We start from the raw sequence: 23,959 nt of genomic DNA, 5'->3' as shown, positions 1-23,959 counted from the left end.
ACACCCCCTGTGCCCTCTGACCCACACCCCCTGTGCCCTCTTGCGCTGCTTTCCCAGTCCAGCTGCACCTCAATTGTAAATTTCTCACTCCTGATTTCAGGTGTCCCCCTCCTGATCTCTGTAACCTTCCCCAGCCCCACACATGTCTTCAATGTCTCTGTGATCCTCCAACTCTCTCCTGCATCCCCATGTTCATCACCGATCATCGATAGCTGAGTTTCCACCTGCTCAGAGTCCAAGCACAGATTCACAGCTGTTTCCCACCCCCTCTGTCCCTCATCACCCAACTAATCCCCCTCACCACCTCCCCCCTCCCACCTCCCCCCACGCGCCCCCCCCACCTGCCCCGCCCCCCCGCCCCACCCCCCCGCCCCCCCCACCTCCCCCGCCCCCCCCGCCCCCCCCACCTCCCCCGCCCCACCCCCCCCACCCCCCACCCCCCCACCTCCCCCGCCCCCCCCCCCGCCCCCCCCACCTCCCCCGCCCCACCCCCCACCCCCCCACCCCCCACCCCCCACCCCCCACCCCCCACCCCCCCACCCCCCCACCCCCCCACCCCCCCACCGCCCATGCAATCTGTGGCTTCAATTCCACAACATCTCATTCTTGTCAACAGTCTTTTATGTGGAACTTTATTGAATGCCTTCTGGAAACCCATATGAGTGACATCACTCAGCATTCCCTTCCACTGAAAACTCACAGGGAGCTGTGTTTTATACACAGACTGCAAGCTGATATAAACAGTACAGGTCCATCACAGTGTCCAGCCACCTGATAAACAATGGGTGATAGGGTCTGGTACATACAGGGTTAATCATAGAATTCCTACAGTGCAGAAGGAGGTCATTCGGCCCATCGACTGTGCATCCAGACTGGCAGCATCCAGACTGAACACCCCTCTTCATTAGAATGCAGAGAAACTAAGGAAAAGGACATCTTCAATGGATTCTTCTCAACTGAACCTAACTCCCTGATGACGTGACAGGCGCTGGTTCTCAGACAGAGTGTCTTACCCATGCCCTCTCCTATCCCCCATCCTCGTTCATTCACCATGGCCAATCCATCTAACCCCCACATCTTTGGAGTGTGGGAGGAAACCGGAGCACCCGGAGGAAACTCACGCAGACATGGGGAGAATGTGCAACTCCGCACAGACAGTGACCCAAAGCTGGAATTGAACCTGGGTCCCTCGTGTTGTGAGGCTGCAGTGCTAACCACCGTGCCACTGTGCCGCCCCATAATATGGGGTAGGGTTTAGTACCACCCACACAGTGATGTAAGCAGGCACATGAGCCAGAGCCAGGTCTAGCTGAGGGATGGACGGAGACGTGTAAAGATCTCGGTTCGAGTCACTCCATGCCCGTACCTTGTCCTGTATATATGTATATAGTTATGAGTCGTCAGTAAAGACTTATGAATATCTCAAAACTACCAGGCCTACATCATAGGGCCGGAAGCAGGATTCTTCAACCTGGCAGCATTGAGACTGAACACCCATCTTCATTAGAATGCAGAGAAACTAAGGAAAAGGAAACCTTCAATGGATTCTTCTCAACTGAACCTAACTCCCTGATGATGTGACAGGCGCTGGGTAAATTCACCAAAAAAAATTAAAGAGAAAGCTCCGGACACTGAAGAGCCTGGAAGCAAAGATGAAAATGTAGAAGTTTTACTCGAACAGAAGTTTGTAGGTCATAGAGTCATAGAGGTTTACAGCATGGAAACAGGCCCTTTGGCCCAACTTATCCATGCCCCCCTTTTTATTAAACCCCTAAGCTAATCCCAATTGCCTGCATTTGGCTCATATCCCTCTATACCCATATTACCCATGTAACTGTCTAAATGCTTTTTAAAAGACAAAATTGTACCCGCCTCTACTACTACCTCTGGCAGCTTGTTCCACACACTCACCACCCTTAGGGGAAAGAATTGCCCCTCTGGACACTTTTATATCTCTCCCCTCTCACCTTCAACCTATGCCCTCTAGTTTTAGATTCCCCTACCTTTGGGAAAAGATATTGACTATCTAGCTGATCTGTGCCCCTCATTATTTTAAAGACCTCTAAAAGATCACCCCTCAGCCTCCTACGCTCCAGAGAAAAAGGTCCCAGTCTATCCAGCCTCTCCTTATAACTTAAACCATCAAGTCCTGGTAGCATCCCAGTAAATCTTTTCTGCACTCTTTCTAGTTTAATATGATCCTTTCTATGATAGGATGACCAGAATTGCACACAGTATTCCAAGTGTGGCTTTACCAATGTCTTGTACAACTTCAACAAGACGTCCCAATTCCTGTATTCAATGTTCTGACCGATGAAACCAAGCATGCCGAATGCCTTCTTCACCACTCTGTCCACTTGTGACTCCACTTTCAAAGAGCTATGAACATGTGCCCCTAGATCTCTTTGTTCTGTAACTCTCCCCAACATCCTACTATTAACTGAGTAAGCCCTGCCCTGGTTCAATCTACCAAAATGCATCACCTCGCATTTGTCTAAATTAAACTCCATCTGCCATTCGTCAGCCCACTGACCCAATTCATCAAGATCCCATTGCAATCGGAGATAACCTTCCTCACTGTCCACCATGCCACCAATCTTGGTGTCATCTGCAAACTTACTAACCATGCCCCCTATATTCTCATCCAAATCATTAATATAAATGACAAATAACAGTGGACCCACCACCGATCCCTGAGGCACACTGCTGGTCACAGGCCTCCAGTTTGAAAAACAACCCTCTACAACCACCCTCTGGCTTCTGTCAAGAAGCCAATTTTGTATCCATTTGGCTATCTCACCCTGGATCCCGTGAGATTTAACCTTATGCAACAACCTACCATGTGGTACTTTGTCAAAGGCCTTGCTAAAGTCCATGTAGACAACATCAACTGCACTGCCCTCATCTACCTTCTTGGTTACCCCTTCAAAAAACTCAAATTTGTGAGACATGATTTTCCACTCACAAAGCCATGCTGACTGTCACTAATCAGTACTTGTGTCTCTAAATGCCTGTAGATCCTGTCTCTCAGAATACCTTCCAACAACTTACACACCACAGATGTGAGGCTTACCGGCCTGTAGTTCCCAGGCTTTTCCTGCAGCCCTTTTTAAACAAAGGCACAACATTTGCCACCCTCCAATCTTCAGGCACCTCACCCGTGACTATCGATTATTCAAATATCTTGGCTAAGGGATCCGCAATTTCCTCCCTAGCCTCCCACAATGTCCTGGGATACACTTCATCAGGTCCCGGGGATTTATCTACCTTGATGCACTTTAAGACTTCCAGCACCTCCTTCTCTATAATATGTACACTCCTCAAGACATCACTATTTGTTTCCCCAAGTTCCCTAACATCCATGCTTTTCTCAACAGTAAATATTGATGAGAAATATTCATTTAGGATCTCACCCATCTCTTGTGGATCCACACATAGATGACCTTGTTGATCCTTGAGCGGCCCTACTCTCTCCCTTGTTACTCTTTTGCCCTTTATGTATTTGTAGAAGCTCTTTGGATTCTCCTTTGCCTTATCTGCCAAAACAATCTCATGTCCCCTTTTTGCCCTCCGGATTTCTCTCTTTACTCTACTCCTACACCCTCTATACTCTTCAAGGGATTCACTTGATCCCAGCTGCCTATGCAAGTCACGTGCCTCCTTCTTCTTCTTGACCAGGCTTCAACAAACAGACTCACAGCCTGCAAGGCTGAGATAAAATTTTTAAACCTCAAGCCAGCCAGTCTTGAGAAGTCCCGTCTAAGTCGGTCAGTCGGAAGTGTCGCTTCAAAACAACTCGTCCCACGTGGCTCCCGGGTCTGGCAAAAATAAACTCATTGGTAGTTCATCTCATTCACTCCGGTGCCTGGTGACCATCCACATTTGGAAAAGGCAACTCGGTGCTTCCTTTCCTGGAGTCCCAACTCGTAATGAGATGTCCGCTGAACGAATTGAGTCAGAGGGTGACGGACACCACCACTGGACACCCTGCTTCTTCAGCCAGAACCACTTAAAAGTTTGCCAAGCGCTCGCAAACACGGGAAGATCCAACGTTCCACAGCGACACTGTCGGGGAAGTTTGCAATCGCTCTAAGCTGTACCCACACTTAGTGAAAGCATCAGAAATGGGATTGCAATTCCACACTTCCGGCTTCCCACCCCCCACCCAAGACCAGTCGCACACTTGGAGTCTTTGGAGGAGAAGATTTTTAAGACACAGCGATGCTGTAGACTTCTGGGGGGCGGGGGGAGTTTGCTCAGCTGGCACCAATGCAGTTGGAAGCCTGAGTGTCGGACAGTCTGTTCCGGAGATTCCTTCTTATTCGACACACTTACCTATTTCACAAGTTGGATACTGAGCCTCGCTTCTGTCGGTTTAAACAATTTTCGGCCCCACTTGGAAATGGGTCAACTTTGTGTTTGAACCTTTCAGGTACAGTTTCTACCTCACAATATTCTCCAGGGGACAATGTTAAAGCTGCTGTGCAGAGAGTACGAGCTTTCTTTCTTTTCCCCCTCCCCCCTCCTCTAATATTGGGCTATTTGTCAAACGGGGTAGACCCGTCACGTCAATTGAATACAGATTATTGTGGATGTGTTAAAGGTAATTAGCTGTAAAGTGAAAGGGTTATAGAGCGCTTTTCACAGAAAAACGATACTCTGTTAGCTGAAACATTCAAGCTGTAAAACTATATTTTTTATAAGAAACACATTTATCAGACATATAAAATGGCAAGCTGGGCGGATCTTGGACAGCCCAGGTGTTCTGTTTCTCTCGTGCAGTGGGAAGTGCAGCAATCTTATTCCACAGATTAGTGAATTTCTGTGTCCACTCACAACATGAGGATAATGAAGGCAGGTTCATATCACTGAGTGGAATAGTTGGTGGGTCAGAGGGTTAGCTGATAAGTTGAATATGCCCCAAATGTGGACAACCCAAAATTTATTAAAAAGATCTTCTACCTCATCTTGGATAAAAGTACAGGATCGTTCTGATTGGTTGGAAATGTCCCAATGGCAGACAGACCCTCAGCATCATCAAACCCAGGCTTCAAAGTGAGCAAGTCATTGGGAAGCGGTGCCACAGAGCTGGTGAGTAAACACAGTAAGAAGTCTCACAACACCAGGTTAAAGTCCAGGTTTATTTGGTAGCAAAAGCCACGAGCTTTCGGAACAGGCTGTCCCTTCGTCAGGTGGGTGGGAGTTCTGATCACAAACAGGGCACAAAGACACAAACTCAATTTACATGAATAATGACTGGAATGTGAGCCTTCACAGCTAATCGAGTCTTAAAGGTACAGACAATGTGAGTGGAGGGAGCATTAAGCACAGGTTAAAGAGATGTGTATTGTCTCCAGACAGGACAACTACTGAGATTTTGCACATCCAGGCAGGTTGTGGGGGTTACAGATAGTGTGACATGAACCCAATATCCTGGTTGAGGCCGTCCTCATGTGTGTGGAACCTGGCTATCAGTCTCTGTTCAGCAACTCTGCGTTGTCGTGTGTCGTGAAGGCCGCCTTGGAGAACGCTTACCCGGAGATCAGAGGCTGAATGCCCGTGACCGCTGAAGTGCTCCCCAACAGGAAGAGAACAGTCTTGCCTGGTGATTGTCGAGCGGTGTTCATTCATCCGTTGTCGTAGCGTCTGCATAGTTTCCCCAATGTACCATGCCTCGGGTACGACATCTCCTCTGGAGCCTTCAACATGTCATTGATGAAGATGAACATCTCGCCAAGGCCATCCCCACACCCCCACTTCTTGCCTTCAAACAACCACGCAACCTCAAACAGACCATTGTCCGCAGCAAACTACCCAGCCTTCAGGAGAACAGTGACCACGACACCACACAACCCTGCCACAGCAACCTCTGCAAGACGTGCGGGATCATCGACACGGATGCCATCATCTCACGAGAAAACACCATCTACCAGGTACACGGTACACACTCTTGCAACTCGGCCAACGTTGTCTACCTGATACGCTGCAGGAAAGGATGTCCCGAGGCATGGTACATTGGGGAAACCATGCAGACGCTACGACAACGGATGAATGAACACCGCTTGACAATCACCAGGCAAGAGTGTTCTCTTCCTGTTGGGGAGCACTTCAGCGGTCACGGGCATTCAGCCTCTGATCTTCGGGTAAGCGTTCTCCAAGGCGGCCTTCACGACACACGACAGCGCAGTCGCTGAGCAGAGACTGATAGCCAGGTTCCACACACATGAGGACGGCCTCAACCAGGATATTGGGTTCATGTCACACTGTCTGTAACCCCCACAACCTGCCTGGATGTGCAAAATCTCACTAGCTGTCCTGTCTGGAGACAATACACATCTCTTTAACCTGTGCTTAATGCTCCCTCCACTCACATTGTCTGTAGCTTTAAGACTTGATTACCTGTAGAGACTCGCATTCCAGTCATTATTCATGTAAATTAAGTTTGTGTCTTTGTGCCTTGTTTGTGATCAGAACTCCCACCCACCTGACGAAGGGACAGCCTGTTCCAAAAGCTCGTGGCTTTTGCTACCAAATAAACCTGTTGGACTTTAACCTGGTGTTGTGAGACTTCTTACTGTGTTTACCCCAGTCCAACACCGGCATCTCCACATCATGAGTAGACACAGGGCAACACCTGAACCCCAGAAGCAGAGACTTTATATTTGACTTCAACAGGCATTGCTCTTACTCTCACATTGACTATCTCTTTACAACTAAGTCAGAGGCTCAGAGAATAATTGATAGCGACATCCCAACAATAACCCTCTTTTCATGAGCCTATAGCTGCAACTTGGGATTTGAGACAAAAATCTCCCTCAAAGAGGTGGGGATTGAATCCATCTCTCCTAAATTATAAATGATGTGGGTGGCACAGTGGTTAGCACTGCTGCCTCACAGCGCCAGGGACCCAGGTTCAACTCCTGCCTCGGATCACTGTCTCTGTTGTGTCTGCACGTTCTCCCCGTGTCTGCGTGGGTTTCCTTCGGGTGCTCCGGTTTCCTCACACAGTCCAAAGATGTGCAGGTTGGGGGGATTGGCCGTGCTAAATTGCCCCTGAGTGTCCTGGAATGTGTAGGTTAGGGGGATCGGAAATGTGTGCGGTTACGGGGATAGGGCAGGGGAGAGGGTCTGGGTAAGATACTCTATCGGAGAGTCGGTGCAGACTCGATGAGCTGAATGGCCTCCTTCTGCACTGAAGGGATTCTATGATTCGATGAATTTGTTGAATTTGTGAGAAGAGAATTGAAACTCTATCTGGAACTCAATGCAGCAGTGGGACCCTCAGCCCTGACCTCATGGGAAGGTGTATTTAAGCGGTTGCATCATCTTGTTTGTTTGTGCTGAAAGAGGAATGGATGGAAATGGATTGAATGAGAAGAGGAAATTCAGAATCGAGAACGGCAACACAAATAGCAGCACACGCCGGCTTCGATCGCTTCCCTCACAAAGGCTCACAGAGCTCGCGATCGTTTGCTTTCGGAACAGGTTAAAGGGTGTTTACAATTTGATGGAATGATAGAATCCCTACAGTGCAGAAGGAGACCATTCGGCCCATCGGGTCTGCACCAACCACAATCCCATCCAATTATCCCCATAACCCCATGCATTTACCCTGATCAATTTAGCATGGCCAATCCACCTAACCTGCACCTATTCGGACTTTGGACTGTGGGAGGAAACCGGAGCACTCGGAGGAAACCCACGCAGACATGGGGAGAATGTGCAAACTCCACACGGACAGTGACCCAAACTGGGAATCGAACCCGGGTCCCTGGAGCTGTGAGGCAGCTGTGCTAACCCACTGTGCCACCCTGCCGCAAAACAGAGATATCGTGAAGACAGTGGCAGGGCGAGCCGCTTGTTGGTATTTCAGTTAAAGAAACAGCAATCGTGCAGGATTGGTCCAAAATGTAAATCACAAACACCCCATCACTTTCTAACCCAACCAGAACAAATCTCTTTTGCTTCTATGGATTTCTTTCGGAAATTGTCCGAGGAAATCTACTGCTTGTAGCGATTGGGGAAAAATTAACAACTTTCTGCAAAGCACCAATGTGATGAGGTTGTTGGAAAATAGCGCTAAGGAATTGCACAGAACTATCACTGATTTGGAAATTGATGAAGCGATAGGTGCATTTAAAAATAATCAGATCCCCGACCCGCTGGCTACATAAACAGATTTTATAAGATCTTTAAATATAAACTTAAACCTTTACTTTTCCAAGCCTATCATCACTCACCAGAAACTGGCTCCTTTGTAGAGAGATGCAGACATAACAGTCATTCATAAGCAGGGCAGGGACACAACCGAGTGTGGGTCATGTTGCCCCCATATTGTTACTAAATTGTAATCTGAAAATTCTAACATCAACATTGGCCCATAGAGTAAATCGGATAATATCTGAGATTATTCACCCAGATCAAACTGGATTCATAATGGGCCGTTACTCTGGAGACAATCTCCGCAAGCTCCTTAATATCCTGACTCATTCCCAAAGTACTGGAGTTAAGGCCGTGATCTTTAGATACTGATCGACTATCGTGGCTGGACTGATCTCAGGCTTGAGACGGCGGGGGTTTGGACCAGCTTTGTGAGATGGGCCCAGATCCTCTATTCAAATCCACAGGTCTCTGTTAGAGTGAATGGTCATATTTCTGAAGCCTTTAGGGGACAAGGCAGGACCTTCCATCGTCAATATGTATAACCCTTGGCACAATTGGTGAGACAAAATACAGACATTGAAGGTGTTATAGCTGGAGAAGGAGATCACAAACTGTCGCGATGTGCTGCTGATGTCCGGCTGTATTTATCAGACCCGACGACATCTATATTTTCTCTGAAAGAAAGCACTAAAAAGTTTGGCCATTACTCGGGTTACAAAGTTAATGTTGATAAATCTGAAGCAATGGAAATAAGTGGACAGATTCTCCAATCATATTCGGGCACAAAGGGTGGGATTTTCTCGTCCAGCCTGTCACGGGAATCGTAGCGGGAGGGACTGGACAATGCAAACGTCCACTGACCTCGGGCAGGATTTTCCAGTCTTGGGGCGAGTGCGGCTGGAAAATCCCGCTCAAAGTGCCTTTCAGTGGCCCAACGGGGCACAAAATATCTCGGTATTCTTGTCCCAGTATCAACCGGTAGAATAAATGGAGCAAATTACACTGCAATCTTTAACTGTATCTGGAGTGATGTAGATCAGTCCCTATCCCTCTCCCTGTTTGGGCAGATTGAAGTTATCAGGATGAATGTCCTCCCCAGATTGTTGTACCTGTTCCAGATACTCCCTATTCAGATTCCAAAATCTACATTCAATACACTGGATTGTCTGATATCCCGTTTCGTACGGCAAGGAAATCATCCAGAGTCTGATTTCAAACATTCCAGCTTACTGGATCAGAAGAAGGTTTAACACTCCCCAATTTTAAATTCTAATTTTGGGTAGCTCAACTAAAATCTATGGTTAACAGACAGAGTGGAAACACGATGGCTGAACCTGGAGAAACTTGCACGCCAACTTTCATTAACAGGAAGGGCACATGAGCAGAGCCCGGATTAGTCTCGAGATGGACAGAGATGGTAAAGACCAGGGATGGATTCAGCCACATACCTGCACACTCGACTCCATATATTTATAGAGTTTTCAGTTCACAGAATCACAGCATTGTTCCAATGCTGAGAGAGGCCATTCGGCCCATCGTCTGCCCTGCTCTCCAAATGAGCATTGTGACTCAGTGCCATTCCCCTGCCTTTTCCCCGTATCCCTGCACATTGTTTCTATTCAAATAATCATCTAATTCCCTCTCGAATGCCTCGATTGAACCTGCCTCCACCTCACTTCCAGGCAGAACATTCCAGACCCCAACCACTCACTGGGTGAAAAACAATTTTCCCACATCACATTTGCTTCTTTTGTGAATCAGTTTAAATCTGTGCCCTCTCGTTCTCGATCCTTTTACGAGGGGGAACAGTTTCTCTCTGTCTACTCTGTCCAGCCCCCTCAAGATTTTGAACATCTCTATCAAATCTCTTAGCTTTCTCCTCTCCAAGGAGAACAGTCCCAACCTCTCCAATCTATCCTCATAACTGAAGTTTCTCATCCCTGGAACCATTCTTGTAAACAGCTCTGCACTCTCTGCAATGTACTCACATTCTTCCTATAGTGAGGTGCCCAGAACTGTGCACAATATTCCAGCTGAAGTCTAACTTGTTAAGCTGTTGATAAAGATTTGCTGCACATACACTCTGGACGACAAAGCCCATTTCCTGGTGTCTGAAGCAGGATTTTTCTTACCTGGGCCCAGTTACTGAAGACTTGCCCATTCCCGCCGTACGTAACAAGCTCCTGGGGAAACTGAAACCAAAAATATTAAAGCGAGTCACCAAGAATCCGCAGTAACCCGCGGAACAACCGGTCCAAGTGAAATAGACAGGGCAGGATGCTGGAATCAATCCTTGCTCAGCTACTCTCAGAGCTGGGGGTGTGGGGGGGGGGGGGAGGGGGCAGCGATGGGAGGGGAGGGGGAGATGGTGGGGCCAGGGGCATTAGGAGTGGGACATTACCCCTGGACTCAGTAAGGGAGGGCACTACTGTTCGGGGTCCATGAACCTGATGATTTAGTACCAGGCCCTCACAGAACATGGACAATCTCCAGGAAGAGGCCTGAGGTGGTTTCTCCCGGTGGAAGAGTGACGATTCAGTAATGGGGCACAGGCTCCCTGGTGGAATATTTGACCAAAAACAGCATAACGACAGAGTCAAAACCTGCTCCTCCTCTGAAATCATCGAAAATTCAAAACAGGAGCAGCAGTAAAACACAGGTCTGATCTGGGGCTACAGCTTCCCCTCCTGCTCACTCCTGTATCACTGGATTCCCTGAGAGACCAAAAATATATCTACTTCAGTCATAAATTCATTCAAGGATGGAGCATTTCCAATTCTCTGAGGTAAAGAGTTCCTAAGATTCACAATCCTTTGCGTGGAGAAATTTCTCTCTTCATCCCTGTCCTACATTATCCTCTCCTGATCCCGAGACGCTGGCGCCATGTGTTTTAAATTCCCCGACCGGCACGAGCAATTTCTCAGCGTCTGCTCTCTGGAGATGGTTACAGATCTTGGATGTTGCAAAGCGATCACCTGCCATTCTTCAATTCAATTCTCCATGAATACACACCCAATACACTCAGCCACCCATTAGAAAACAACTCTCCCATACCAGGAGCGGTACTGAGGGAGCGCCGAACTGTCAGAGGGTCAGTACTGAGGAAGTGCCACACTGTCAGAGGGTCAGTACTGAGGGAATGCCGCCCTGTCAGAGGGTCAGTACTGAGGGAGTGCCGCACTGTCAGAGGGTCAGTACTGAGGGAGTGCCGCACTGTCAAAGGGTCAGTACTGAGGGAGTGCCGCACTGTCAGAGGGTCAGTACTGAGGGAGTGCCGCACTGTCAGAGGGTCAGTGCTGAGGGAGTGCTGCACTGTCAGAGGGTCAGTACTGAGGGAATGCCGCACTGTCAGAGAGTCAGTACTGAGGGAGTGCGGCACTGTCAGAGGATCAGTGCTGAGGGAGTGCTGCACTGTCAGAGGGTCAGTACTGAGAGAGTGCCGCACTGTCAGAGGGTCAGTACTGAGGCAGTGCAGCACTGTCAGAGGGTCAGTACTGAGGGAGTGCCGCACTGTCAGAGGGTCAGTACTGAGGGAGTGCGGCACTGTCAGAGGACCAGTACTAAGGGAGTGCTGCACTGTCAGAGAGTCAGTACTGAGGGAGTGCGGCACTGTCAGAGGACCAGTACTAAGGGAGTGCCGCACTGTCAGAGGGTCAGTACTGAGGGAGTGCCGCACTGTCAGAGGGTCAGTACTGAGGGAGTGCCGCACTGTCAGAGGGTCAGTACTGAGGGAGTGCCGCACTGTCAGAGGGTCAGTGCTGAGGGAGTGCCGCACTGTCAGAGGGTCAGTGCTGAGGGAGTGCGGCACTGTCAGAGGGTCAGTATTGAGGGAGTGCCACACTGTCAGAGGGTCAGTACTGAGGGAGTGCCGCACTGTCAGAGGGTCAGTACTGAGGGAGCGCCGCACTGTCAGAGGGTCAGTACTGAGGAAGTGCCGCACTGTCAGAGGGTCAGTACTGAGGGAGTGCCGCACCGTCAGAGGGTCAGTACTGAGGGAGTGCCGCACTGTCAGAGGGTCAGTACTGAGGGAGTGTCGCACTGTCAGAGGGTCAGTACTGAGGAAGTGCCGCACTGTCAGAGGGTCAGTACTGAGGGAGTGCCGCACCGTCAGAGGGTCAGTACTGAGGGAGTGCCGCACTGTCAGAGGGTCAGTACTGAGGGAGTGCCGCACTGTCAGAGGGTCAGTACTGAGGGAGTGCCGCACTGTCAGAGGGTCAGTGCTGAGGGAGTGCCGCACCGTCAGAGGGTCAGTACTGAGGGAGTGCCGCACTGTCAGAGGGTCAGTACTGAGGGAGTGCCGCACCGTCAGAGGGTCAGTACTGAGGGAGTGCCGCACCGTCAGAGGGTCAGTACTGAGGGAGTGCCGCACCGTCAGAGGGTCAGTACTGAGGGAGTGCCGCACTGTCAGAGGGTCAGTACTGAGGGAGTGCTGCACTGTCAGAGGGTCAGTACTGAGGGAGTGTCGCACTGTCAGAGGGTCAGTACTGAGGGAGTGCCGCACTGTCAGAGGGTCAGTACTGAGGGAGTGCCGCACTGTCAGAGGGTCAGTGCTGAGGGAGTGCCGCACTGTCAGAGGGTCAGTGCTGAGGGAGTGCGGCACTGTCAGAGGGTCAGTACTGAGGGAATGTGTCTCTAAGAGACGATACTAATCTAAGGAACTATTTGTTCTCTCAGGTGGGTTTGAAAGACCCCATGGCTTTATTTGGAAAGGGGCTGGCTTGATACGCTTGGTGTAAGAGGAAGATATTAATCCCTCAGCCACCATCAAACACAGATTCTCGTGTCACTGCTCACATTTCTGTTTGTGGGGTCTTGCTTTGCATAAATTGGCTGCCACAGTTTCGAGCAGTGAGCACATTTCACATGTCCCTCTGTCTGTGAAGGGTTTTGGGAGGTACAGTGATTCTGAAAACTGCTGGAGATACTTCACCGACTGTGGGATTTCTGGTATTTACTGGACACCAGGGTTTAAACGTCTTGCGCTGGTCCCTGAGACTGAACCAATCTTAGACAACCCAGGATACAGGTTATTCTGAAAGCAGTGTCCACCTGGTGCGATTCTCACTGATAGGTTACCTGAGCCACTCGTGGATCCAGGTTGTTCATGATCATGTGCATAATTGCTGCAGCTGCTGTTGTTTTGCAGGGATACTGAGTGATTGGGTACGCTCTGTAAGAAACAGGAATGAAATCGGTTTGTTAACTGCCCGCTGCAGTGCGCACAACCTGTCTTTCCGTGAGATCCACAAATACTCTCGTCACCATCTGGGCTTTAACCTGGTGTTGTGAGATTTCTTACTGTGCCCACCCCAGTCCAACGCCGGCATCTCCACACCGTCTGGTTTTGTTAGTTTCAGCGGGAGAGAGGGTGAGTGGAAAACAGACACTAATATTCCAGTTAGAAAGACCGCCCCTGCTTTAAACACTCACACCCTTCACCACTGACGCACAGTGGCAGCCGGGTGTACCATTCTGTTACTCCCCTTGTTTCCCTGTTCTGGTCTGGAGAACCACCCCGCCAGCTAACTCCCCAACCCACCCCCGCCCCCCCCCACCCCGCCAGCTAACTCCCCAACCCCCCCCCGCCCCCCCACCCCCACCCCGCCAGCTAACTCCCCAACCCCCCCCCCACCCCGCCAGCTAACTCCCCAACCCCCCCCTCCACCCCGCCAGCTAACTCCCCAACCCCCCCCCCCCCCCCACCACCACCACAGTAGTTGCACAGTAGGATCCTCTGCACCCTTTCAATCTTTTCCACATATAAATATGTGGAAAAGATTGAAAGGGCGCAGGGGCGATTTACAAGGATGTTGCCTGGATTGGGTGGCATGCCTTATGAGGATAGGTTGAGGGAGCTCGGTCTTTTCTCCTTGGAGAGACGTAGGATGAGAGGAGACCTAATAGAGGTATACATGATGTTGAGAGGCATAGATCGGGTGGACTCTCAGAGGCTTTTTCCCAGGGTGGAAATGGCTGCTACAAGAGGACACAGGTTTAAGGTGCTGGGGTGTAGGTACAGGGGAAATGTTAGGGGGAAGTTTTTCACACAGAGGGTGGTGGGCGAGTGGAATCGGCTGCCGTCAGTGGCGGTGGAGGCAAACTCAATAGGGTCTTTTAAGAGACTCCTGGATGAGTACATGGGACTTAATAGGATGGAGGGTTATAGGTAGGTCTAAAAGGTAGGGATATGTTTGGCACAACTTGTGGGCCGAAGGGCCTGTTTGTGCTGTAGTTTTTCTATGTTTCTATGTTTCTAAACCAGGAAATACTGGGGGCTTGTGAGCGATGACAATAATCATGGTGATTTTAGCATGCATATAGACTGCATTAATCAAATTGGCAAGGATAGCTGTGAGGGAGAGTTCAGAGAGTGCATTTGATAGTGTTTCTAGAAGCAATACATTGTCAAACTAGCTAAAGAGCAGGCTATATTGGATTTAGTATTGTGTAATGAGATGGGATTAATTAGTGATCTTGCACTAAAGGATCCTGAAGGGAAGAGTCATAGAAATCATCATAGAAACCCTACAGTGCAGAAGGAGGCCATTCGGCCCATCGGGTCCGCACCGGCCACAATCCCACCCAGGCCCCACCCCCACATATTTACCCGCTAATCCCTCCAACCTACACATCCCAGGATTCCAAGGGGCAACTTTTAACCTGGCCAATCAACCTAACCCGCACATCTTTGGACTGTGGGAGGAAACCGAAGCACCCGGAGGAAACCCACGCAGACACGGGGAGAACGTGCAAACTCCACACAGACAGTGACCCGAGCCGGGAATCGAACCCGGGACCCTGGAGCTGTGAAGCAGCAGTGCTAACCACTGTGCTACCGTGCCGCCCCAAGAGTGATCATTGTATGCTTGAATTTCAAATTCAGTTTGAGGATAATAAACCCAAGTCCCACATTAGTGTTCTAGTGTTAAACTAAGATAATTACGTCGGAATGAGGACAGATTTGGCCCTCGTGGACTGGGCAGGGAGGCTAAAAGGCAGGACAGGTGATGAGCAGCGGCTGATATTTCAGGAGATATTCAATTTCTCCAAAATAAAATATATTCCAGAAAGGAAGAAAAATTGTAGGAAGGGAACATAGAACATAGAACATAGAACATTACAGCGCAGAACAGGCCCTTCGGCCCACGATGTTGCACCGACCAGTTAAAAAAAAAAACTGTGACCCTCCAACCTAAACCAATTTCTTTTCGTCCATGAACCTATCTACGGATCTCTTAAACGCCCCCAAACTAGGCGCATTTACTACTGATGCTGGCAGGGCATTCCAATCCCTCACCACCCTCTGGGTAAAGAACCTACCCCTGACATCGGTTCTATAACTACCCCCCCTCAATTTAAAGCCATGCCCCCTCGTGCTGGATTTCTCCATCAGAGGAAAAAGGCTATCACTATCCACCCTATCTAAACCTCTAATCATCTTATATGTTTCAATAAGATCCCCTCTTAGCCGCCGCCTTTCCAGCGAAAACAATCCCAAATCCCTCAGCCTCTCCTCATAGGATCTCCCCTCCATACCAGGCAACATCCTGGTAAACCTCCTCTGCACCCTCTCCAAAGCCTCCACATCCTTCCTGTAATGTGGGGACCAGAACTGCACACAGTACTCCAAGTGCGGCCGCACCAGAGTTGTGTACAGTTGCAACATAACGCTACGACTCCTAAATTCAATCCCCCTACCAATAAACGCCAAGACACCATATGCCTTCTTAACAACCTTATCTACTTGATTCCCAACTTTCAGGGATCTATGCACACATACACCTAGATCCCTCTGCTCCTCCACACTATTCAAAGTCCTCCCGTTAGCCCTATACTCAACACATCTGTTATTCCTACCAAAGTGAATTACCTCACACTTCTCCGCATTAAACTCCATCCGCCACCTCTCGGCCCAACTTTGCAACCTGTCTAAGTCTTCCTGCAAACTACGACACCCTTCCTCACTGTCTACCACACCACCGACTTTGGTGTCATCAGCAAATTTGCTAATCCACCCAACTATACCCTCATCCAGATCATTAATAAATATTACAAACAGCAGTGGCCCCAAAACAGATCCCTGAGGTACACCACTTGTAACCGCACTCCATGATGAATATTTACTATCAACCACCACCCTCTGTTTCCTATCCGCTAGCCAATTCCTGATCCAATTTCCTAGATCACCCCCAATCCCATACATCTGCATTTTCTGCAGAAGCCTACCATGGTGAACCTTATCAAACGCCTTACTAAAATCCATATATACCACGTCCACTGCCTTGCCCCCATCCACCTCCTTGGTCACTTTCTCAAAAAACTCAATAAGGTTAGTAAGGCACGACCTACCTGCCACAAAACCATGCTGACTATCACCTATCAATTCATTACTCTCCAAATAACTATAAATCCTATCCCTTATAATTTTTTCCAACATCTTGCCGACAACAGAAGTGAGACTCACCGGTCTATAATTCCCGGGGAAGTCTCTGTTCCCCTTCTTAAACAATGGGACAACATTCGCTAACCTCCAATCTTCTGGTACTATACCAGAGGCCAACGACGACCTGAAGATCAGAGCCAGAGGCTCTGCAATCACTTCTCTTGCCTCCCAGAGAATCCTTGGATAAATCCCATCCGGACCAGGGGATTTATCTATTTTCAGACCCTCCAGAATATCCTGCACATCCTCCTTATCAACTGTAATACTGTCTATTCTACTCCCTTGCAACCCAGTGTCCTCCTCAGCTATATTCATGTCCCCTTGCGTGAACACCGAAGAGAAATATTGGTTCAATGCTTCACCAATCTCCTCCGGTTCCACACATAACTTCCCTCTGCCATCTATAACTGGCCCTAAACTTGCCCTAACCAACCTTCTGTTCTTGACATACCTATAGAACGCCTTAGGATTCTCTTTAACCCTATCCGCCAAAGTCTTCTCATGTCCCCTTTTAGCCCTTCTAAGCTCGCTCTTCAACTCCCTCTTAGCCAATCTAAAGCTTTCTAGTGCACTACCCGAGTGCTCACGTCTCATCCGAACATAAGCCTCCTTTTTCTTTTTAACCAACAAAGAAACTTTTTTGGTGCACCACGGTTCCCTAGCCCTACCAATTCCTCCTTGCCTGACAGGGACATACCTATCACAGACTCGCAGTAGCTGCTCCTTGAAAAAACTCCACATGTCGGACGTTCCCAGTCCCTGTAATCTCCTAGTCCAACCTATGTTTCCTAATTCTCTCCTAATAGGAAGATCAATCCGTGGCTAAGCAAGGAATAAAAATAACTTAATGGCAAAAACAAAGGCATAACATATTGTAAAGGCCAGGGACAGGCCGGAGGACTGAGAAACTTTTAAAAACCAACAGTAATAATAATTAAAGCAAAGGTCAACTATGAAAGAAATCTAGCGCAAAATATAAAAATGAATAGCAAAGAGTTCTATCAGTATGTAAAAAGGGAGAAAGTAGATAAAGACTGAAGAGCTGAAGACACAGAAATGGCAGAGACAGTAAATCAATATTTTGCCTCCGTTTTCATGATGGTGGATTCTAGAACCATCCCAGTAGGAACAGATAATGCAGCGGTTGTTGAAAAGGAGGAACTTAAAACAATCAAAAGCAATCTCCATCACGAGGGAAAGAGTACTAAGCAAATTATTGGGATTAAAGCCAGGCAAGTCTCCAGGGCCAAATGGCCAAAATCCTAGGGTCTTGAAGGAAGTGGCAGCAGAGATCGTGGAGGCATTGGTTATAATATTCCAAAAATCCCTGGATTGTGGAAAGATTTCAGTGCATTGGAAAAAGCTAATGTAACGCCCCTGTTCAAAAAGGGAACAAGGCGGAAAGTAGGAAACGAGAGACCAGTTAGTTTAACATCTGTGGTTGGGAAACTGTTGGAATTCATTATTAAGGAAGTATTAAGAGGATATTTGGAAAGCCAAACGCAATCGAGAGTCAGAATGTGTTTATAAAGGTAAATCGTGTTTGACTAATTTGCTGGAGTCCTTTGCAAATGTAACAAGCAAAGAGGATAATGGGGACCCTGTAGATGTCGTGTATCTGGACTTCAGGAAGGTGTTAAGGTGCCGCACAACAGGTTAATACACAAGGTAAGATCACATGGGGTTTGGGGTAATTTATTAGCTTGGATAAGTGACTGGCTGATGGACAGAATGTGGAGATGCCGGCGTTGGACTGGGGTAAACACAGTAAGAAGTCTCACAACACCAGGTTAAAGTCCAACAGGTTTATTTGGTAGCAAACGCCACTAGCTTTCGGAGCACTGCTCCTTCGTCAGGTAAGTGGGAGTTCTGTTCACAAACAGGGCATATAAAGACACAAACTCAATTTACAGAACAATGATTGGAATGTGAGTTTTTACAGCTAATCAAGTCTTAAAGGTACAGACAATGTGAGTGGAGAGAGCATTAAGCACAGGTTAAAGAGATGTGTATTGTCTCCAGACAGGACAGTTAGTGAGATTTTGCAAGCCCAGGCAAGTCGTGGGGGTTACAGATAGTGTGACATGAACCCAAGATCCCGGTTGAGGCCGTCCTCATGTGTGTGGAACCTGGCTATCAGTTTCTGCTCAGCGACTCTGCGCTGTCGTGTGTCGTGAAGGCCACCTTGGAGAACACTTACCCGAAGATCAGAGGCCGAATGCCCATGACCGCTGGGCCTACTCACCTGACGAAGGAGCAGTGCTCCGAAAGCTAATGGTATTTGCTACCAAATAAACCTGTTGGACTTTAACCTGGTGTTTGTGAGACTCCTTACTGTGATGGACAGAAGACAGACAGTTGGGATGATTAAGTCTTTTTCTGGTTGGCAAGCTGTAACTAGTAAGGGTGCCACAGGGTTCGGTCCTTGGGCCCCAGCTATTTACAATCTATCTGAATGACTTGGGCACAGGGATAGAAGGCTCTATCGCTAAATTTGCAAATAACATTAAAATAGGCGGGACAGGAAGTTGCAATGAGGAAATATGATGTCTACAAATGGATCTAGAGAGGTTAGGAGAGTGGCCAAAATGTGGCAGAGAGAGTTTAACAGGGATAAGTGCGAGGTTATCCATTTTGGTCAGAAAAATGGAAAGGCGACTTATTATCTAAATGGAGAGAGACTTCAGGGTACTTCAGTGCAGAGGGATCTGGGTGTCCTTGTGCATGAATCGTAGAAGGTTAGTGTGCAGGTACAGCAGGTAACAAGGAAGGCAATTGGAATTTTGGCATTGATTGTTAGTGGAATAGAGTAGAACAGGAGGGAGGTGCTGCTGCAACTGTATCGCGATTGGTGAGATCATACCTGGAGAACTGCGCAGGTTTTGGTCCCCTTACTGGGGAAAGGATGTGGGATTATTCCAAACTGAAGGATTGGGGCAAATGCACCGCCACGTAGAATCATAGAATCCCTACAGTGCAGAAGGAGGCCATTAGGCCCATTGAGTCTGCACTGGCCTCAATCCCACCCAGGCCCTATTCCCGTAACAATATTCTGTCCAGTCTTCTCACCTGTCACAGTGGGCAGCACAGGTGGCACAGTGGTTAGCACGGCTGCCTCACAGCGCCAGGGACACAGGTTCAATTCCGGCTTGGGTCACTGTCTGTGTGGAGTTTGCACGTTCTCCCCGTGTCTGTGTGGGTTTCCTCCGGGTGCTCCAGTTTCCTCCCACAGTCCAAAGATGTGCGGGTGAGGTTGATTGGCCATGCTAAATTGATCATTAGTGTCAGGGGGATTAGCAGGGTAAATGTGTGGGGTTACAGGAATAGGGTTTGGGTGGAATTATGGTCGGTGCAGACTTGACGGGCTCCTTCTGTACTGTAGGGATTCTATGATTTCTATCTTTGTGGAATTATATATCTTTCTTCCAGTTTGATACGATCTTTAACTTCTTTATTTCATCGCGGATGGCTTGTCCTTCCCTTAGAATCTTTCTTTCCCACTGGAATGTATCTTTTCTGAGTATTTTGAAATATCTCCTTAAATATCTCCACTGACCTATCCCTTAACCTAATGTCAAACTGACTGGTCTACAGTTTCCTGTTTTCTGCTTTCCTCTTTATTGAACAGAGGGGTTATATTTGCTACTTTTCAGTCTGCTGGAACTTTTCCAGAATCTAGTGAATTTTGGAAAATTAGCATCAACGTATCTACTAACCCATTAGCCACCTTTTTAAGACCCTAGGATGAAAACCATCAGGACCTGGAGACGTCTGGGGCCACAGTCCCATCAGTGAGCTCAGTCAGGCTTCCCTATTGACTGAATGTCACCACGTTCCTCTCTCACTTCCACCTCCTGGTTTCCAGCGGTTACTGGGACTTCCCGTATTGTTTTTCTTGTAGTAAGAGTTTTAACAACACCAGGTTAAAGTCCAACAAGTTTATTTGGTAGCAAATACCACTAGCTTTCGGAGCGCTGCTCCTTCGTCAGATGGAGTGGAAATGTGCTCTCAAACAAGTTTGTTTTTCTTGCCCATGCTTCAGATGCTGAGATAGTTTCACAAACTCACCTCATGTTAATCTGTGGACAGAACCTGTACATGTAGATATGGCCAAACTCCCGGAGCTCACTGCCGAATTCCGGGGCCAGGATATTGTGCAGATCTGGAGGAAAATAACGCAGGGCATTCCTCAGAGCCACCTATCAGATCAAAAATAAATTAATTCACACCGCAAATGTCACCGATTTCTCTACAGTCAAAAACTCCCTCAGCACTGACCCTCTGACAGTGCGACACTCCCTCAGTACTGACCCTCTGACAGTGCGACACTCCCTCAGTACTGACCCTCTGACAGTGTGGCACTCCCTCAGTACTGACCCTCTGACAGTGCGGCACTCCCTCAGTACTGACCCTCTGACAGTGCGGCACTCCCTCAGCACTGACCCTCTGACAGTGCGACACTCCCTCAGTACTGACCCTCTGACAGTGCGACACTCCCTCAGTACTGACCCTCTGACAGTGCGACACTCCCTCAGTACTGACCCTCTGACAGTGCGGCACTGCCTCAGCACTGACCCTCTGACAGTGCAGCACTCCCTCAGTACTGACCCTCTGACAGTGCGGCACTCCCTCAGTACTGACCCTCTGACACTGCGGCACTCCCTCAGTACTGACCCTCTGACACTGCGGCACTCCCTCAGTACTGACCCTCTGACAGTGCGGCACTCCCTCAGTACTGACCCTCTGACAGTGCGGCACTCCCTCAGTACTGACCCTCTGACAGTGCGGCACTCCCTCAGTACTGACCCTCTGACAGTGCGGCACTCCCTCAGCACTGACCCTCTGACAGTGCAGCACTCCCTCAGCACTGACCCTCTGACAGTGCGGCACTCCCTCAGCACTGACCCTCTGACAGTGCGGCACGCCCTCAGCACTGACCCTCTGACAGTGTGACGCTCCCTAATCCATGCCTGAGATTGATTGAGTTCTGACTGAATGGTTTAACTGGGACGATGAGATTGTTAACAGAATGTTATCTTTCAACCAGGAGAAAGACTAGTTCAAGATCTTCAAGTGAATTATTAACTAAATTTGATATGTTGTCATAGTAACCGAGAATCCCAAACTCATTGACTCTCTTGGACATGGGAAATGATACAGTCTGGCTGTGAGATTGTGAAACTATGTAAACCGTACGCACAGAACCGTTTCACCATCAGACAGCTCTGGAGCTCTGCCCTTTGTCCCTCTCCTGTGCCCTTTGCCCCTCTCCAGTGCCCTTTGCCCCTCTCCAGTGCCCTTTGCCCCTCTCCTGTGCCCTTTGCCCCTCTCCAGTGCCCTTTGCCCCTCTCCAGTGCCCTTTGCCCCTCTCCTGTGCCCTTTGCCCCTCTCCAGTGCCCTTTGCCCCTCTCCAGTGCCCTTTGCCCCTCTCCTGTGCCCTTTGCCCCTCTCCAGTGCTGTTTCCCACCTTCTCTACCCCAGGGCCACAACCGTCCCTACTGACCCCCCAGCTGACACCAGTTAACTTGTCATTTTCCAGAGATAGCAACAGAAGGAGGCCATTCAGCCCCTTGAGCCTGTTCCGTCATTCCGTGAGATCTTTGTGGCGCAGTGGGCAGCGTTCCTGCCTCTGAGTCTGAAGCTCTGGGTTCGAGTCCCACTCCAGGACGCGATGGCCAAGGAAGTGGAAATTCTTTCTGATATGCTTATGGCAGGCGGTAAGAGTTTCCTGTCAGTTAGAACCGTGGTGGCTGGAGTCTAACAGCTTCCCCATTGTTAAAAGACTCGATGTGCGAACTCCAGCCACGGCTTCTGCAGCCAGTGTCCTTCCTGCTTTGCAGAGCCGAGAGATCCTGAGAGACCAAAGCCCCAACTCCAGAGAGACACTCCATTTCCCTCGCTGACCTTACCCAATCAGAACCTATTGATAAAAGCCAATTACTGCGGATGCTGTAATCTGAAACAAAAACACAAAATGCTGGAAAATCTGACAGCAGCTGAAGAGAGAGAATCAGGCCAACGGTTCGAGTCTGGATGATGCTTCCTCAGAACACAGTGATCTCGGTCTGCAATGCTCCAGCTGATCCCCAGCCCCTCCGGGAGGGGAGGGGGTCCCAGATTCCCATCTCCCTTTGTGTTTCCTGACATCACCCCGATTGCTGTGGCTCGCATTTTAGTGTGGCACCCCTTGTTCAAGCCCCCCCAGATTCCCCCCCCTCACTCCCCGCTCACCCGCCCAGCTTCCTCCCCTCGCCCCCCCTCACTCCCCTCTCACCCCCCCGCTTCCCCCCTCGCCCCCTCACTCCCCTCTCACCCCCCCCGCTTCCCCGCCTCACCGCCCCTCAATCCCCTCTCATCCCCCCGCTTCCCCCCTCGCCCCCTCACTCCCCTCTCACCCCCCCGCTTCCCCCCTCGCCCCCTCACTCCCCTCTCACCCCCCCGCTTCTCCGCCTCACCGCCCCTCAATCCCCTCTCATCCCCCCGCTTCCCCCCTCGCCCCCTCACTCCCCTCTCACCCCCCCCCGCTTCCCCGCCTCACCTCCCCTCACTCCCCTCTCACCCCCCCGCTTCCCCGCCTCACCTCCCCTCACTCCCCTCTCACCCCCCCGCTTCCCCGCCTCACCTCCCCTCACTCCCCTCTCAACCCCCCGCTTCCCCGCCTCACCTCCCCTCACTCCCCTCTCACCCCCCCCGCTTCCCCGCCTCACCTCCCCTCACTCCCCTCTCACCCCCCCCCGCTTCCCCACCTCACCGCCCCTCACTCCCCCCTCACCCCCCCCCAGCTTTCCCCCTAGCCCTCCCTCACTCCCTTCCACCCCCCCACCCACCATCTCCCCTCATTTAAATTAACCACACAGAGGGAGGGAGAACATTTCCGTAGCGCCTGTCACTATCTCAGCAAGTCCCCATGAAGCACTTGTTAAAGGTCTAGTCAGTGCCCGAATGCAGGCAGCACAGTGGTTAATTCACGCGCAGCAAGCTCCCAGAAACAGCAGCAAGATAAATAATCAGTTCATTGCTTTCTGTAATGACGTTAGTCGGGGGGAAAATATTGAGCAATAACATTCCGAAGAAGGAGACTGCTTTCTTTGAAATTCCAGCAGAGATTCTTTCACGTTGTCCCGGCAGAGCTGGGTTGAGTAAAGGGGGCAATTTACACACTGACCCCACCCAGACACACAGCCCCCTGTCCTCCTTTCTCTCACATCATTCCAAAATGGCAGCAGTCAAACACTTTTCTTTGAACATCAAATATTCACGCTAATTTAACTGTAATAAATCCACGCGGCAGTCCCAGCCACCCACTGACTAAGACAGCGAATCGCACAGCTACAAACACTTTGCAAAGCTGTT

General features: G+C 49.5%; 1 protein-coding gene across 1 annotated transcript in view; it reads right to left on the bottom strand.

The window, feature by feature from the left end:
* uroc1 (urocanate hydratase 1) overlaps positions 1–23,959 on the bottom strand; it is an 89,138-nt gene that overhangs the window by 64,975 nt on the left and 204 nt on the right. The window contains exons 2-4 of the mRNA XM_078210021.1: positions 20,675–20,805; positions 13,240–13,333; positions 10,296–10,355 (exon numbers count right to left, since the gene is read on the bottom strand). Of these exons, the coding sequence (XP_078066147.1) occupies positions 10,296–10,355; positions 13,240–13,333; positions 20,675–20,805 (285 nt within the window). The remainder of the gene's footprint in view (positions 1–10,295; positions 10,356–13,239; positions 13,334–20,674; positions 20,806–23,959) is intronic.

The sequence above is a fragment of the Mustelus asterias genome, chromosome 3 (genome assembly GCF_964213995.1).
Source record: "Mustelus asterias chromosome 3, sMusAst1.hap1.1, whole genome shotgun sequence".
NCBI lineage: Eukaryota > Metazoa > Chordata > Chondrichthyes > Carcharhiniformes > Triakidae > Mustelus > Mustelus asterias.
The sequence above is the reverse complement of the archived record's forward strand: the minus strand, read 5'-3'. Positions and strand labels throughout refer to the sequence as shown.